We start from the raw sequence: 17462 nt of genomic DNA on the forward strand, positions 1-17462 counted from the left end.
GGCAAACTCAATAAATGTAGCCTCTCTGCCTTCTGTGTGGCTGTAATGGGTCTTAAATAGAAGTGCATGTGAATATGGGCTTCCTGTGTCCCAGGATGCAGCAAATTCATTCCACCATTTTGGAATATTTCTGCAGCAACACCCCCAGTTACTTTCTCAACAGGTCCTCTGTTGTTCTTGTTGTTGATGATGACTGGGAGGGCGGGGAGGAGGAGGGGACGCGAGTGTGAACAGGGGGGTCTGACTCAGTCTGAGCTGTTGCATGTCACATGCGATCCTTTTCCAGAGTTCTCTGTTATTTTGTAGTTTTTCCATTCATTTTACAGTCAAAAGAATATCCAAGGAATGTGCCAGGAAACCCAACAAGAAAATGTGTAGGAAAGGAGGTATGTAAAAACAAACGCTAAAAGAAAAGCAAAAAAAAACAAAAAAGCCGACGTGGAACGAAAGAGAGAAATTGAAAGAGTGACAGAGAGAAGAGAGTGATGGGTGCAGCTCTTCAAAGCCGTCAGTATCGCCACCTATCAACTCACAAATCACAGTGCTAATTGGGACGAGCAGATCAACCTTGACACGAGGCTGAGAGATGAGTGAGCGGCCGTGCTGTGCTGTTTGTGCGTGTGTGTGTGTTTGTGCGATTTTACGTGTCAAGTTGTGCAAATCCAAGTCCCCGAATAAACGATGGAGCTTTAACGATAGATTGTGATTCAGAAAATGAACATGTACTTTATTGGTTTATTTTTATTTCATTGTATGGCTTGTTCATATTTATCATGTGTTTTTTAGGTTAAATGCAACTGCTGATTAAATCAGAAGCACGAGTGCTGCTGTGAAATACTAGAACATAAAATTTAACCAAGAACTTCAGTCATATTTTACGCTGCCGTGACAGCACTTAAGACAGGAGCTTATTGGAAGTATTTGTCAAACATGACACCTGAAAGTGTCAGAGTCTCAGCTACTAATTAAATATACACTAAAAAGTGGTCGGCCACCATTTTCCTGAATTTAGTAACATACAGTGCATTCAATGGGGGTGCAGTGGAGTATTTTATCGACCTGACAGAGGCAAAAACTTAACCACAATAGAGAAACATAATTCAATTTCATTACAGCTAAAATCTCACAGCTGGAGTTATTTTTCTAATTTTCTGAGGGAGCCTGAAGGCAGCGGAGGACCGCCTGAGCCGCCTACCGCCGGCGTCCCGGGCGCGTCCTGCTCCGCAGTAAAGACGCGGCTTCGACCGGGAAACCTTTGGCTGTTGGTTTGCTCACACGCAGGAGGCAGCGACTGGCCTCACTCTGTGCTACGGCGCTTCAACATTCTGCTTTGCTAAACCAATTTTGTTAGAGACAGACTGGCCCTCCAGGCACTTCTGCTTCTGAATTAGTCCCAGTTGTGGAATATACACAGAAATATCTCTTTAATATTCCCCTTCCACTTGGAATTTTTCAATTATCTTCCTCATGTTTGGTAATGAGAAAACGGTTTATCATAAATTTCATATGTTGCTTTTGTGACACGCTGTTACGCTGAGAGGTGATTGTTGCATAGTTCCTCTGTTGCTATAAACATGAAGGTTGTAATTTTCCTTCTTTTCAGTCAAGTTTTTTCTCTTGCTCCTTCTGCTAATCTTGGCTTATGTTGAATTAGCTGTGCAAATTGAGCATAATTTATCCATCTTAGGCGATGTAGAAAGCAACCTCTGAAGCACACTTTGCTTTTGGTTAAAGTCCTGTTTGACAGACTCACAGAGAATTGGGAAACCACTTAACAGTTCATCAGTTTCCTCATTAAAGGTTTTAATTGCTGTCATTTCAATAGCTAGACCAGTTCCGTGAAATATACATTCTGATGTGTTTTCAACGTAAACCGTGCTCCACTTTCAGCAGAACCTTGTGCGGCAGCAGAGTCATACACACTGTGCGTCTCCAGTAGTAATAACATCCCCATTAACATTTTTATAATCTCCTAATCTGTATTTCAATGAATGTGGTACCTCTGGAGGAAAATGGTGATTAATTTAAGAAAGTATGGTATTTCAAATGGTAGTGTGATTGTTGCCAAGCAACAGTGGGCAGGTGTGACGGCACATTAAATGGCCCTCTTACAGTACCGAGCACCTTGGAAGCCTGTCAAGTGACAAAAAACACACATCGCACATGATTGATATTATTATGAGGTAAGAAGTCAGCACATAATACAATGGGTTGTACACTTAGCTAATGTAAAAGAGTTATAGTCAATTACAGTGATAAACTGTAGTGGTTTATTTATAGAAAGGCTTTATTAAAACTGTTAGCATCCTACTGGCTATTGTACAGAGAAACTATTTGATGCACTAATATCCAGGATGTGGCTAATTTTCGTCCATTGAAGAAGGAGAAAGCCCTTAAGCCACAGCAGTGTCCTCACAAAAGATCAAAGACAGACTCATTCACAAGAAAATTGAGGGACGACAACATAATTGTAGAAGCCGGACCTTTCATTCAGCGTGGCCGCGTCTTATTCAGGTACCGGCTTTGTTGTCCATGGGCGAACGTTCGACTAAAACAGTCTGGTGTGTGGTTGAAACCTACACTACGCAGCAGGCGGTGACCGAGGTCGCGCGGAGGGTCCGGGGGTGCACGATCAGCACAGCGGGCACCGAGTTAGCGGCGCCGGAGCCCTCGCGTCATCCCCCTGCTCTGAGTCAGAGCGAATGGACTGGAGAGGAGGGGGTAATGATGTGCAGCGACGCAGCCGGGCGCCATTCAGCGCCGGCGCGCCGGATCGGCTCGAGATGGGTCAATTTTGCGAGGAGAAACCCTGATGAGGTCAATCTAAATCTTTAAAAGGGGGTTTACACTGTAAATTTGATTGGCAAACTGGAAAGAGATCTGTAAAGTCACATCGGGGGTGATGAGACTGTCACCAAGGCAGAGTTGTGGTGATGGGGTGCACTCACCGTGCTGCACTCTGGCTGTTTATGTAATATGCACATTATTTTCTGCCGCCTTCACAGCGTGTCTCTTTCGATGCTTGTAACCTGCTCGTAAAGTCCGTCCTCGGAGTCCTTCACACCAGTCTCGGTGAATAACGCCGCCGCTGCTTCTGAGAGACACTCTGAGATCAACCTCCCTGACTCCTCAACTCATCCCTCATCATGAGTCTATTTGAGATAAGTGCAGCGAAAGCTGTTGTAGGTTCTGGCGTGATTTGGACCGCCCCGCTATCATTCCTATGCAGCCCTCACCGGCAGCAGGCTGCCATGTGTTACGCGGGCCGGTGCCAGTGCTGAACGGGCCGATCCGTGCCAAACCTGTAGATTAAGCACCCCTGCAGAAGCACAGGACTCTTAGCAGACCTCCAGATGCTGGAGAGCTGCGGACGCCGCGGAAGCGCCGCGGAACCGCCGCAATCTGGGTAAGAAGGAGGAGCAGACAGGGCAGAAGCCTCCCAAGGAGACTAGAACAAATATTGGCTTGGGCTTCGAAAACAGAGAACAGAGCAGATGTCCCTCTGAACGGAAATGACTTCTGCGATCTCCACTCGTCGTATGCGCACGACGGACGGCGACCTCGGTGACGGGGGGGGGGGGGGGGGGGGGGGGGGGGGGGGGGAGGGGGATGGTCTGGGCTCCGCGAACCAGCCAGTCGCGCCGAGTTGAGATGCAGGACGCGACCGAAGCAGGAAGTTCCTATTCAGAGGCCTCCCGCTGCTGCGCCGTCCAGCTTCCACAGTCAATCCAAGGCTCAATATCTGTGTTCTCTGCCTTTGTTTTTCCCCAACTAAAAAGGGAAAAGAGGACACAGCCTGTGGAGCCCGCAACCTCCTTAAAGGGAAATTGCAGCCGGCTGCATCGAGTCTTGTATTTCCATGTCTCATGTTGTTGACGCAGCCTTAATTTAGCATCACGCTTTTTCATGTCCGCACCAAAGGCTTGTATTATTTCATGTCAAACTGATACCTACATGCATCTGAATAGGCCTTAATCACATACCCAGGTATCTCTGCATTTATTTCTTTTTTCCTTTAAACTCTTGAAGGCTAATAAATAAGATGGTGCAAACGCTGATTATTTTATGTTCTCCACTGAGAATTGTTTACATGAACGTTTGCTTGCTTGCAGTCTTCTCTCCGGTGCCTATGTTGGTGCTTTGCCACATCTCTTGATGTGTTATTGCCACCAACTGTCAGCAGAATAGTGTGAAACCGCAGCAGGACGTGTGTCCGTGCGCACACGCACGGTACAAACAACACTTGTGACAACGCGGCTCCCACTTGTGGAGCTGTGTGTGTGTGTGTGTGTGTGTGTGTGTGTGTGTGTGTGTGTGTGTGTGTGTGTGTGTGTGTGTGTGTGTGTGTGTGTGTTCTTGCCACTCGTGGTGAAACAGCTCTTAACCTTTCATGTGCATAGCTGTCAGTGCAACTTCAAGCTGTTGAAAGAGTTGTCACGGTTTTGGTTTAAAGGCAAAATCCTGCATTGTTCTGTCTCTGAATGAGTCTGAAATCCACACTGATACATATTCAACAAGGGGCAGCACTTATTTAAATAAGAGTTTTGCGCTCAAGACGCTTAAAGCCTGATAAATATTGAGATATTTGTGCATTGTAGTTTTTTTCATCTAATACAGGGAATAAATAGTTCATTATAAATAACAAATAGAGGTAAGAGACCTCAGTTACCCGCATGTCACTCATGTCTTTCTTCATACTGGAGCTGTAGACAGACATAAAGACGACTCGGCCGCCTTTTATTTGTTGTTTTGTATTTTGGGAGCAGCTGAAGCGCAGTGTGAGTTTTGGCTGTCCTTTCCTGCAGGATTACAGCCTCCTTAACCTTTTAGCTGCATTCTCCATCATTCTCTCTTATGTGTCCCTTCCAAGCTGTTGCTTAACCCCAACACTGGGAGACAGATCGAGAGAGGCGGAGACAAACAGCGAGAGCGAGAAAGGCAGAGCGGAGAGAGTCGGGAGGAAAGACGCATCCAGGCACTCTGAAAGAGGAAAATGGCCACCTGAGGATTAGAGACTGAATATAACTGCACCAAATTGTCAAGGCTGCAACATTTCACATTTCACTAAGTCCCTTTCCACATTCTGACCTTTCTGATATTTAACTCCAAGGCCCATCTATTGTCAGCGAACCTTTTTCCAGCAAAGGGAAGGCAGTTAACATTCAGCCTTTCCACATTGTATTGAGTGAATTGTGGATTCAGTCAAAAAGTCTCTGGAGTCTGAGAGCACTATCTGTGTGTGTGTGTGTGTGTGTGTGTGTGTGTGTGTGTGTGTGTGTGTGTGTGTGTGTGTGTGTGTGTGTGTGTGTGTGTGTGTGTGTGTGAGACAGAAATAGTTTGTGTGCATGTGTGTGTGTGCGGTGTGTGAATATTAGCTGTTATTTAAGATGTTTTCTGTCTCGAAACAGAGCAATCCTCGTCTTCTATGCAAAAAATTATTCACTGTAGTTTCATTTTAACGTGATGCTTGTTCACGTGGTTCAGGTCAAATACAGGCCCAATTTACTCAGTCACTGCAAATGCCACATGCTTTTAGTTCCTGTGGCTGATCCAGTATTTGATACCCACAGACTAAAAGACAACACGATTCAAAGTGACAGAAGTTCCCTGTAGACACCTTGCGTCCAATCCATTCCTGTCTAAAACACTGTCACTCAATAATCTTACTGTTTCACCGAAGCACTTTTCAGTTTTGTGGATCCCACAGTGACTATAATCACTAAAACATTGTGGAAAATACATTTTTGATGTGTGTCAACATATTTATCCGCACGTTCCCCCCAACTCTTGCTCAGCTCAGACCAAATACTTGCTTCTATCACTGACCTTCCTGCATCTTTCACTCAAACTGGCCTTGCACGTTTCAACCAGTGGCGTTTTCAGTTTCAACACCTGGGAGCTTCAAATAAAAGTGCAAAGTGCTACACAGGGTTAGCGGCCAAATGGTACTTAGTTTAGCGATAGTACGTTTTATTCAGGAGCTAAAAATGCAAATTCTTCTTCTTGTGGGCCCAACTTTGCCCAAAATAGATCTAAAATAGTTGTTTGACAGTTTCCAATGAATACCCAGGGCCGATTCCTCTGAACACCAGCTTGTACAGTCACACAACAGCTCTTCCCTGATGTAAGATGTGCTAAGATGACAGACAAAAAACTCGCCTGCACTAAACACATTACGTGCAGAAATCTATTTTATTGACTGGAGCACAGCTGTAAGTCTCCTGGAACATTTTTGTAATTTTAGCTTTGTGCCGCGTCGCGGAGCAACACACGAGCCGACTGACGGCACGATGGCATAAATCATGCGCGAAGTAATAAAATAAACATAATCTCGCGAGCAAATTGAAAATATAGTTGGAAAAAGCAGCGGCCGAGAGTCCTTCTGCATAGTACAACAGGTTGTGAAGCGCCTTAAACATATTTTAATAAGTATAAGTTTGTTGCGGGCCTCTAACTCTTTCCTTTTCCTTATTTAATGCTTCCATCGTTGGGAAAAGTAAACACAGTTAATTTTTCATCACAGGAATGAAAAACTTTCTACAGAAGTATTGTAAGCTGAGAGCCGAATGCTGGCAGCTCACCTGACAGGGTGGGAGGGGAACTAATCAGGAATGTGCAAGACTTTACGTTGCTAAATAATAATTTGTAAACCCCCGAGGTAACAGTGGTGTGATCACATTTGGATAAGTAAAACTCATAGAGCAGCCCACACAAACTGCATTATTTATCGCCCTGATTATACCAAACTGACAGACACAAGGTCATTGAAAAGGCTTCTCCTCTTCAAAGCTTCTGTGCACTCAGTAAATGTCATGACACTCAGCCTATTGCATTATGTAATATATTGCATCAATCAATTAACAATGGATGGGGGTATTCATACACGGTGGTGAATTCATTCAAATAAAAGCTGCTTATGTCAAAGAGGGTTATATTGCTTCTGACTTCTTTGTCCAAACTGTGTGGCGTCTTTCCCAGACTTTTACCTGACTGACTGGCTTCCCCCACGTGAATGACAGAACCAATTTCTTAACAAGTCCCTTTGTGACCTCTTAGTAAATATTGGATGCCGGAGTTCACGCTGTAAGTGCATCACGTGACTTCCAGCTCCCACTTTCCGCCGAGGCGAAACGCGGCTGCTGGGATCAGCCTTCGGGGACCATGAATATCCACAGGCTTTTAGGTATCTCGGAAAAAAATGTTGATAATTTGGCGAAAGGGGCGACAAGAGAGAAATAGCTTTGTAATGACTAAAGTGGAGAGAGACCTGGGTTTTCCCACAGGTGAATGTTTAGCTGCAGAGATGTATAGTCGTATCTTGACAAACTCGCTTAATAGATCAAATCCAGACCGGTAAAAACGAGGAAGTAGCTTTTATTTGATATGAATCTAGTAATTTATGATGTTAGCAAAGGTAATGTTTTTGTCATGCTGACCTTTGCTATAAAACCGTGGAAAATCCCCCAGACGTCTCATCTCCAAAAGTCCAAGGTCACCCGAAAAAACATCCAATTTATCATTTTATGCATCGGGAAGCGCTGACGGTGGAGTTAAAGTTCACCATATGTCCTTTAAATCCGTTCAGACGGTGATGAAGGATCCGGATCGTCCGAGTGAACCAACGCAGATGACTTAAGGCTCCGGCTGCTAGTGAGCAATAAAAATAATTATACATGCCTGTCTAACCGCTTTAGAGCATTACTGTGTAAGTGATAGGTCACAACAGAAGTTGTGTTCTATATTTGTGCGCGGTGTGCAGCTGCTCTAGGGAGGTGCGCTTTTCTATGAGCGCAGCACAAGGACCGCAGCACAATACCTAGTGTTTAGGGCAGAGAGACGAGCTGAGATGATGGCACACATCACTGAGTATGCATGATACACGCCATGTTGTGATTTATTCAAATCCCACCACCTCCAGGGGAGTTGCTATCTTCCACAGGCTGTGGCTTGTGCTTTAAAAGCCAGTCTTTCAGCACTTTGGCGCATCCTGATTCCTACTGTAGCACTTTTGACTTTTCAGCAGGTTTAACAGCGTTTTTGATCTTTTTAACCGGCTGCTTATGTTACAAAACAAGGTCAGAGACACTTTCCCCTTGATTCTTGCCTAAACATGAAATATAACTGAACTAATGGTTATGTTATTGCTGTAGATGCCAGCGGTGTATGACTCTGCTCTGAATAGTGAAGTTCTGCAAAATGTCTTTTCTTTTTTTTGTATAGCATTAAATGTGTGATTTCCCCTTATTGTATACATATATTCCCTGTGTTACTGTTACTGAATATGTGGTTTCAGGTCCTGCCATGATTTACCCAACATGCTACTTTGAATTTCCCTGTGCCTCTCTATGTCTCTCCCGGCTTCAATAACAGGGGTCCATGCAAAAAAACAGGGCGAAGATCTCTCGGATAACGACGGTGATGAAGACGAAGGTATTTTCCATCGTGAACAAAGATGGTGCATGAGGTTCTTTTTTTCCTGAGAAACGTCACTGTTTTCTGATCGTCTATAATTTCTGTTTTGGTTTCTATTTGCAAATGTGATCATCACCATGTCACCACATGGCACAACTGTTCTGTGTCTGATCAAGCGTTTGTGTGCGTGAGTGAGTGAATGAGTGAGTGTGAGGTTTTTGATGAATCACAGTGGCCTCAGAGCGGGATGGACGGTGGTGGAGGCAGTGGCGAGAGCCCCCCCCGCGCTATCGGAGCGTTCCCCAGGTCTGCCGGCAGCCTTAGATGAAGAGCGTCGGTTCAGGAGTACCGCTGGAGAGGATTAGACGCGAGAGGTGTAGAAAATGGGAAGTTGCCGCTCAGCAATCGCATTGTTCACTTTCCATATTTATCTTGGGATATTCCCGGCTCAGGGTGGATCTCTGCTGAGATTAGAATGAGAGACGATCCTTGTGCTGCAACAGAAACAGCTTAAGTCTCTGAATCTAAATGAAAGCCCTGATGCTGCCCCGCCCTCGCCTCCCGTTGCCACCGTGCACCGGGCAGGTGATGCAAGCGTGATGCCGGGTATCGAGGTAAAGCCCCGGTTGCACACTGAATGTGTGAATCCTGCAAAGCAGATTTCGGCGGATGTCTGGAGGAAAGCTTCCTGGGACCGCAGCACATGTTTACGACATATGGACCTCATATTTGGCAGAAAACCTGAGATGAAATCCACATCCACCTACTGTACATTTCTTGAATAACGAGCAGCTTTGCTTCAAGTCCGCCGCCGGGCTTTGACCCCGCTGCGGCGGACCGGCCAGGCTTCTCTCCAGATGTTTAGGGGTTTTTGGAGAACCGCCCCCCGGTCTGCCAGCGGCTCCTCTCCCCACAAAGATGCCTCACGCTGGCCTTGATCACAGGACAGGAAGCGCCCTTTGACACACAGGTGCTTCCTCATTTAAGCTCGGGGCCGAGCTGTTGCGACCGGCGCCAAATTGCCTTCAGTCACTCACCTGACGGTCGCCTCCCGCCTGGCCTCTCCTCATCCAGCCCACATGCATCAACCCGTCCCAAGTCCCTTTAAAATCGCTGACAAGTGCCGATCCCTTTGTCTGGCAAGTCTCTGCGTGCGCGCACAGCGGCTTGCTCTCCAAGCTGTTGTGCAAGACTGGCCTCACTGAAAATTTGACAAGTCCTTTCTTTACAGAGCGCAACTAATGCTATTTACGGAGCATCACCGTAGAAGCACAATACAGTCCCGGCAGAATCTCTGCCGCGGCACTGGAACTAATGCGTGTGTGACGGGGTCGGCCAGCAATCTCTGGACGTGGTCCAGGGGCCGTCGCCCCCCTCAACACACGTGTATGAAACCCGCCCCCGAGGAACCACGACTTGTCCCTCTGAAGTTCTGTCCAAAGGAAACTGTTGCTTTCGTGTAAAAAAAAAAGGACTTTCCTGCCAGAGTCCTCTCGCAAATGGCCGCACTGCTGCTGCAGGTAGTGACAATCTCCGTGTTTGCATTAAATGTGCCGCGCGCATTACAGATGAGAGTAAAACATTTGTATTCAAGTTGAAGGACAAGTGGAAACGGAGCTCGCTCTCTCGCTCGCTCGCTCGCTCTTTAGCGGATGCATCTCTTAACCGCGTATTGTCATTCCGTTCAGAGAGCCGCTGTCTTGTCTGCTTTCTCTGTCTAACCCCCTCCATCTCTCAGCCTGTTCATCCCAACATTACCATGCTGTCTCAGTTGGCAGTCTGTCTATCCCGGGCTAATTCCCTCCCTCTTTCCCCTCCGCCATACTTGAGCTGCCCACCTCCCCCCACCACCCCCTCCTCCTCCTCCTCCATTTCTGTTATAACCCTCCAGACATGATCTAAAATTCTAATTCAGCTCCGTTTTATTGAGACAATAAAGGATTTCTCACATTGCCAGAGAAATGTAAGTAACATATGTAATGGAATAGTAATATGTACATTTACAATAAGGCGCCGATGAAAAAGCTAATAAAATACTTTGAGCTGAGGTGAGATGATAAGCAAAATGAAAGGAATATGATGATCTTCTTATATTGCATATCTCTTTCTGTCCACTGGCCGTCCCTGAGGCGCTCCCTCGCAGCCTTTCTGTGGCTTCGTCTCTTCCCGTGGCTCGCTGTCTTCCCCTTTGTGTGTCCGCCTGTCTGCCTGAGCAACAGTCAACCCCCTGGCAGCCCCGAAGTGCATTCAAATTCTACGCGGCGCTCCCTCCAGCGCCGAGTGTGTGGGCCAAGTTGCTGTGATTTACACCAGCCCACAATCAAGACTCAATTTTACAGAGGCTGTTATTGCACTGTAAAAAGGCAGCGCGAGCTTTCAATCACCTACCTGCTGTTGTTAGATAAAGGTGGGCATGTAAATAGAGGAAGCGGGGCCCCGCGTAGGAGCCAAATCTCCCCGGTGGAGCGCGGCTGCGGCGCCGAGGTTCCGTGCCCGGCGTCAGGCGGACAGCGGCAGCCGTCCCCACTCCACCTCGAGTGCCTCGGCCCGCTCCCACTCATGAAAAATAGATGTGTGTTTGTGCGTGCCCGTGTCATTTGGCACTTGGAGGTCCCGGCTCCAATCAGGAGGAATGCCTCGATTCCAGCACGGGCACGCGTGCGCTCACACATGTGCGTGAAAAACCTCCATCAAATTAGTCAGACCAAAGAAACACACACACACACACACACACACACACACACACACACACACACACACACACTCGGCCCCCCCCAGAGGAGCTCTCCATCGCTGGCGTGCCAGGGAGCAGAGCTGAGCTCCACCTGCCTGGGTATTACCATTAATTCCATTGCACAGGCCTGACTGGATCCCCATCCAGCAAAGCCCTCAGCTCAGCCCAGGCAGCCTGGAGAGTGGTGAATTGACAGTGGAGGCAATTCACACACCATTCTCTCCATTCTGCCACTATCCTATTCTGTGTGATGCGGCGGGGAGGAGGAAGCGGGGCCCCCTCCGAGCCCGTTTTTTTTTTTTTTTTTTTTGCAAAGATATTGGGGATGTTGCTGCTCAGCGTCTTCCCAAGATAAGCGTTCGCTCGCTAATGGCTGATCCGCAAGGGCATCGTTTGAACCTTTTAAAGGACAGGCTGTTACTGCCATCTTTATCCTTTGTCCTTTACCCCTTAAGTGGCACAAAATAAGTGGCCACGCACAAACATGGGAGAATCAAGAGAGGAGGAACAGTTAGTTTACATTCACTCGTTACTCTGTGCTGCTGCGAGTGATGCGTTTACTGGGCTTCAGTGGGTTTAGGCGCTATATTGTGAGCGGGGACTTCCCGTCGCTACAGCTCCCTCCCCTCAGCTCAGTCCGGGCCCTTTGCAGGGGGGGGGGTCTCCAGCTACAGACACTGGAGGCTCCTCTCTGCGCCTTCCCTGGTATTTCCTTTTGCACAAGCGCCGTCTGTCCCCATCCTGCTTTCTCTCCCTGCGCCTCCGTGCACACGCTGCTCTCTGTCTGCAACAGCATAACGACAACACACAAACACACCAGCTACTGTAGGGAGCGGGAGTCACCTTCACACAAAGGTCATTCCTCCCATTACATTTACTGTAGCGATGTCAAGATTCAAAGCAGAGGCGCGCACTGTCTCTCTCACACACACACTCTCACCTTTTCATATATATATATATATATAAATATATATATATATATATATATATATATATATATATGTCAAGTGTTGTGTAGGACACTGTGGATTCTGACATTCTCCAGCTACAGTAGATGCTGTACACATCCAGGCATCGAAGGTCCACTGGCTTGAAATAGCAACAGCTATTTTTCGTGGCCCTCCTGTCTTCTGAGACCGAAAATAGAAAATTTTGTTACTGCGCGTTCCTCCACTCCGGCTCCTTTTCCCCCCCTCCAAGGCCCAGGCCCACACAGCGCTGGCTGATTTGATTCAGTTAAACAGGAATATTGAGCAGGTATCCGGTGACATTCAGAATGCCGCCGCTGATTCGTACAATGGCACTCGCCGCGGTACAAGTCGGTGTAATTACAGCGGCTGTTTCGCGAGGAGCCTTTCCAGATAAACTCTGTGGCGTTTCTGAAATGTGAACATGGCCAGTAATGGACTTGTCATGAGTGAAGTGTGACGCTTGGCCTGACAAGAGCACTACAGTAGGGTGCATGTCATGTCCTGCCACGTCAGGACATTGTCACCCCCCCACCCCACCCCCACCGCAGCCCTCGTTGATAGTCGCTGACAGCCACCATGTTCCACCGAGTGTTGACACAGTGAGTGCGGCCGACACTTATCTCCGCTCGCCTTTGTCCTGTCCCGCTCCGGAGTGTCACGGCCGGTTCCGGGGGCGCTCAACGTCGGGCCCGTGACGGTCCTGTTCCTCCCGGTGGGTCTCAGCGTGACAGAGATGAGTGGCGTCTCCCAATAAGCCGCGATGCATCTCCTGTGGAAGGTTGTGCTCCTCAGGTCAACCTGCTAAATGCCACACTGTGCATCTTCTGGTGGGACTATTCCCAGCAGCTCTTTAGCCAGAGTGAGTGAAAATTGCTTATTTACTTCTAAATCTTCACTTTATTTTCCCCCCTCTCTAATACAATTATTTGCCGTTGCAGAATATGTAACAGCAGTGTATGAGTGTATGTCGCTGTATAGTAAATGCTGCATGATCTCACTTGTCTGGGTGAGAGAGCTGTGCGAGAAAATGATGTGTTAGTGTGCATAAATTGTTTCTGTTCAGCTCACTCTTCACTGCACATCAGCTTTCATCTACATTTTTATCATGCGCAGTTTCTGTTCATCTCCGAAACATCAAAACACGAGTTTATTTGTCTTTTTTTGTTCTCCCCACTCACTGTGCATGGAGTTCGATTGCAAATATACTGTGTGTGTGCATTAATAAACATATTTCTGTTTCTCTCCCAGCACAGAGCGCTGTGCTACATTTTGATGCTGTGTGTATGTAACAATGTGCTCGCCTCAGAGAAGCAGTGAATCACAAAGCAGCTTTTCGAGGTCGCCACTTAGTCACCTGTTTCACCAGATTAGGCCGCCGTCCACGGCAACCAATGAGCTTTGAGCTGATTGGTTAAGAGGAGCTGCCTACCTCATTACCTTCAAGTGAGGCCGTCGTGCAGCCCAGATGTGGATGCATCCAGAGTGGATTACGGCTTTTTTTTGTCGCTGCGAATTCCAGTCGAGATCTTTTACATGTCTATTATTTTCACATCAGTGTCAGTGAGAGCAGTGTTTCGCATCTATGTGGCACCTCCCACATCAGATGAAGTCAATAAATAGATTAGAACAAGTGCAGCTTCAGTGTCTTATATCGCTTCCCAAAAGGATTTAACAGTTGTCATGGAGACATGATGTGAATCAACAAAAGAGGTGACTGATAACATTGACATGACTAATCTCTTTTTCTTATTTCTGCCCCCTGTTCCTTCTCCCTCTTTACCATTCTCTTTGTATCTGTGGCCCATTTGTTTGAATAGCTTGTGTAGGATCTCGTTTGGCGGTTGTTTCTCCCTCTCTCTCTCTCTCCCCCCCTCCCTCCCTCCCTCCCTCTCTCACTGTACCTTTCATGCTTCCTCGCCCCATGCATCCCCTCCTTCTCTCGTCTACGATGCGTGTGTGCAACAGAGAGGTGTCAGCTGCGAATCACATTTCACTGTGTAGCCTTCTCAGATACCAGCCGGATAGAGAAAAGCCGTAAATAAGAGCACGCCGTGTGCAGCTTATTAATTGCTTTTAAATGTAACGGGGCCATGACTAACCAGAGGAATTACAGCTTACAGAGAAGCGAACTGTGGATGGAGGCAGAGCGGTGCTGTAGGGCTGCGGGAGAGGCATACTTCCACCAAATGCAATTAAGCGTTGAGCATCCTAATGCGGTGGGCACGGACGCGAGCGGCGCCTTCAGATGGATGCAGATCGGGCTGTGCAGGATGCGGTCTGCGATTAGCTGTTCTTCAGGATTTTAAATTTTGGCTCTCAGTCACCATAGCAACCAGAACACAATGCCACCCTTTTGAATTTGAGCCCATTCTTTTTTCCTTGTTTCTTTTTATGTCTTGTTTTTTTTTTATGTATTTTGTTCCTGTCTTTCTGTTTCATTATTTCCCTTTCTTTCTGCCTCGCCTCCTTCCTTTCTTCCGGCCTCCGTCTTTGTGTCGCTCCCCTTTTTTGTCGCTTTCCTCCTCACTCTTTGCCCTCCCACCCTCTCTTATTCTCACCACTCTCAGGGCTTAGCGGGGGGAAGAAGAAGAAGAAGAGGAGAAAAAAAAAAAAAAAAAAAAAGGAGAGGCAGGGAGTTGGACCGAGATGGAGGGAAGGCGGGAGAGAGGCAGGGAGAGACAGGGGAGAGTCTGTGAGTGAAAGTGATACAAAGCGAGGGAGGGGAAGGCGAGAAGCTACAGAGAACGCGGGGGGAGCAGGAGTGAAAATGAGAGAGAGTTTCTTGTCCTGTCTCCCAGCTCGCGCTCGCCAGTCAGTAATTCAGTCTATTCCTCAGACAGAGGCTTTTTTCTTCCCTCTACCTCTGGATGGGCTTTATCTGGCTGGAGTGTCGCTCCAGCTGGGTATTAAGCCCTAGTTTGGGAATAAAATAAACATTTCCACCAAAACCGCAGCGCAAATTTAACTGCCCGCGATGCCAAGAAGAACTATGCAAATAAATTGCCGCGCAGAGATAGGCCCGTGTAAAAAAGACGCACGTGGCGGCGTTGTGTAATTAGCTGGTGCGTTTTCCCTATCACTGTCAGGCCAGATTAGCCTCCTCCCTGGTTAGGAGATGTGTCAGAGTACCTCTCTCTTTATTCTCCCTAATGGCTTCCCGCGTGTCTATATTGGGAACTGGGTCTGCTTCCTGCAAGGCGACACATAACCAAACAGAACCATCACGGTTTTATGGGAGCGAGCGACAAGTTCGGAAACTCTAGACTTTCTTCCCTAAAGAGCAGATGTGATAGATTACGATTACAGAACCGAACCCCTGCAGCTGGTATCTGGGAGGTGATCGTCAGTTTGTCTGTATGTGTCCAACCGTGTGCTGCATCTGATTCTGAGCTCACCTTTGATCAGAGTGGGTGGACGCCAATGTGAATGTGTTAACGATGGCCGCTCTTGCAGACATACGAGACACCGGTGCCAAGCCCGTGATGGTCTACATCCACGGAGGGTCCTACATGGAGGGGACGGGCAACATGATCGATGGGAGCGTCCTGGCCAGCTACGGGAATGTCATCGTAATCACTCTCAACTACCGCGTGGGCGTCCTGGGTAAGCGTCTCCTTCCTTCACCTCCTCCTCCAAGGGCGTTTTTCTGGGCCGTCTTTGTGGGGCAGCTACTGTAGGCGTAATGGGCAGCGCTGATTGCCACATACTGTACTGTACCCTCCAAACGAGGGAAAGGGGGGGGGGGGCACACGCCGGCGCAAATGCACGGACGCCGCTCCGGTTGATGCGCCGCTCGTGTATCAAAATCACAGTAATTGAGCGCGAGTGTGGGGTTTGTTGTTGTGACGGGGGGTTCGAATAAATTAAGAAATTATTGTAATGAGATGTGTGTGTGTGTGTGGGGGGGGGGGGGTGATGAGATGGGCGTGAGGCTGCACAGATAGAGGAGAAGAGGAGAGTCTGTTAGAGGGAACGAGGGCTCCTCGTTCTGAGTTGCGGTTGGTTGCAGATTGACTCACAGCTGAATCCTCTTTCAGACACTTGTGTTTGTGTGTGTGTGTGTGTGTGTGTGTGTGTGTGTGTGTGTGTGTGTGTGTGTGTGTGAGAGAGAGAGAGAGACAGTGGAGAGGCCGAGAGAGAGACAGAGCAAAAAAAAGAGGGAGAGAGGGCTCCATGGAAACAGCTGCAGCAACACAAAATGGAGTTTGTTAGCACACTACTCAAGCTTTGTACCTTTTCCATCCATCTCTTTGACACAGCTGATTTCCCTCCTCACAGAGCGGTTGTGTACCAACTACCAGCACTTTGAATGCAAAACAAAATCACCTCGTGGTTTTCGTTGAGAATATTGCCTCAGATTCGAAGCAAATTGTCGGCAGCTGTAAACACGGGGGGACCTGCCTGGATTGTTTTACAGTATCCGCTTCTTATTGCCAACTATTCGCATGGAATAACCCAAACCGACAGGTTCTCGCAGTCTCTCTCGTTTTGACGTGCACTGCGTGTGGCAGTCGGCCCAAAGCAGGTGTCTTCCAGCTGAAAACATATTGTAAATATTGCATAATGAATATTGTGCAGAACCTGGCAACAAATGCGGCACGTAATTAGATTTTAGGAAGTAATTCGAGCCGTTGTTCTCAAACGAAAAGCTCTCGTAATTAACAGACGCTCCTCAGTGCGAGATGAAGGCACGCGCTTACGTTTCGGGCGTTTCATGCGATTTATTAAGAATAAGAAGCTAAATGTCAGTGGACGTGCGCTTAAAGGAGCCGTCGGCTGCATGTCGATAGCGGGGCTCTGTCCTCCAGGTCTGTGAGATGACTTGTGTGGCTGAATCACGGAGGCACCACCGCACTCATCCCGGGTCTCTTTTTGATGGAGATGAGTGCGCCGCGGCCTATCGATTTTGTCATCAGGGTCGCTCGTCTCCGATGCCCCCGTGTTGTCCCTCCGTCGTTTCTGGTTGAGCGTCGTAATCGGCCTCCGGGGCGACCGGCGCCGGCCACCGAGCGGATCGCAGCCCGGCGCCGGGGCCTCGTACGCGTTCGCTCGCCGTCATATTTCTTTCATGGCACTTCAATTATGAGTCAGATGTTTCTTCACTTGCCGCCACATTTCACAAAATGTCATTCTACATGCGTGCACCCCCACCCCCCCCCACTCTTCAAACGCCACATACGAGGGCGCACGCAATAAGACTGTCCGGGTTCTCCGGCGGACGGTGGAAACGAGAGCAGAAAGGAAGCGGTGCATGTAGTGGAGCGATAATGTCCATCGCTGTAGCGCAGCCCCATAATCTCCCCGCGGTCCGGCTTTAAAGGCTCGCTCCAGACGCGCTCGCATAA

General features: G+C 48.0%; 1 protein-coding gene across 6 annotated transcripts in view; it reads left to right on the forward strand.

Moving 5' to 3' along the window:
* Positions 1-17462, forward strand: part of nlgn3a (neuroligin 3a) — a 104208-nt gene that overhangs the window by 22096 nt on the left and 64650 nt on the right. For 2 of the 6 annotated variants that reach the window (XM_029164793.3, XM_041072708.2), the window contains exons 3-5: positions 327-386; positions 8371-8430; positions 15571-15720. In XM_029164793.3, coding sequence (XP_029020626.1) covers positions 327-386; positions 8371-8430; positions 15571-15720 — 270 coding nt within the window. Of the gene's footprint in view, positions 1-326; positions 387-8370; positions 8431-12144; positions 15472-15570; positions 15721-17462 lie in introns of those variants that run through there. The other 4 variants (XM_029164794.3, XM_029164796.3, XM_029164797.3 and 1 more) reach the window with 4 other exon arrangements.

This window comes from Betta splendens, chromosome 10 (genome assembly GCF_900634795.4).
Source record: "Betta splendens chromosome 10, fBetSpl5.4, whole genome shotgun sequence".
NCBI lineage: Eukaryota > Metazoa > Chordata > Actinopteri > Anabantiformes > Osphronemidae > Betta > Betta splendens.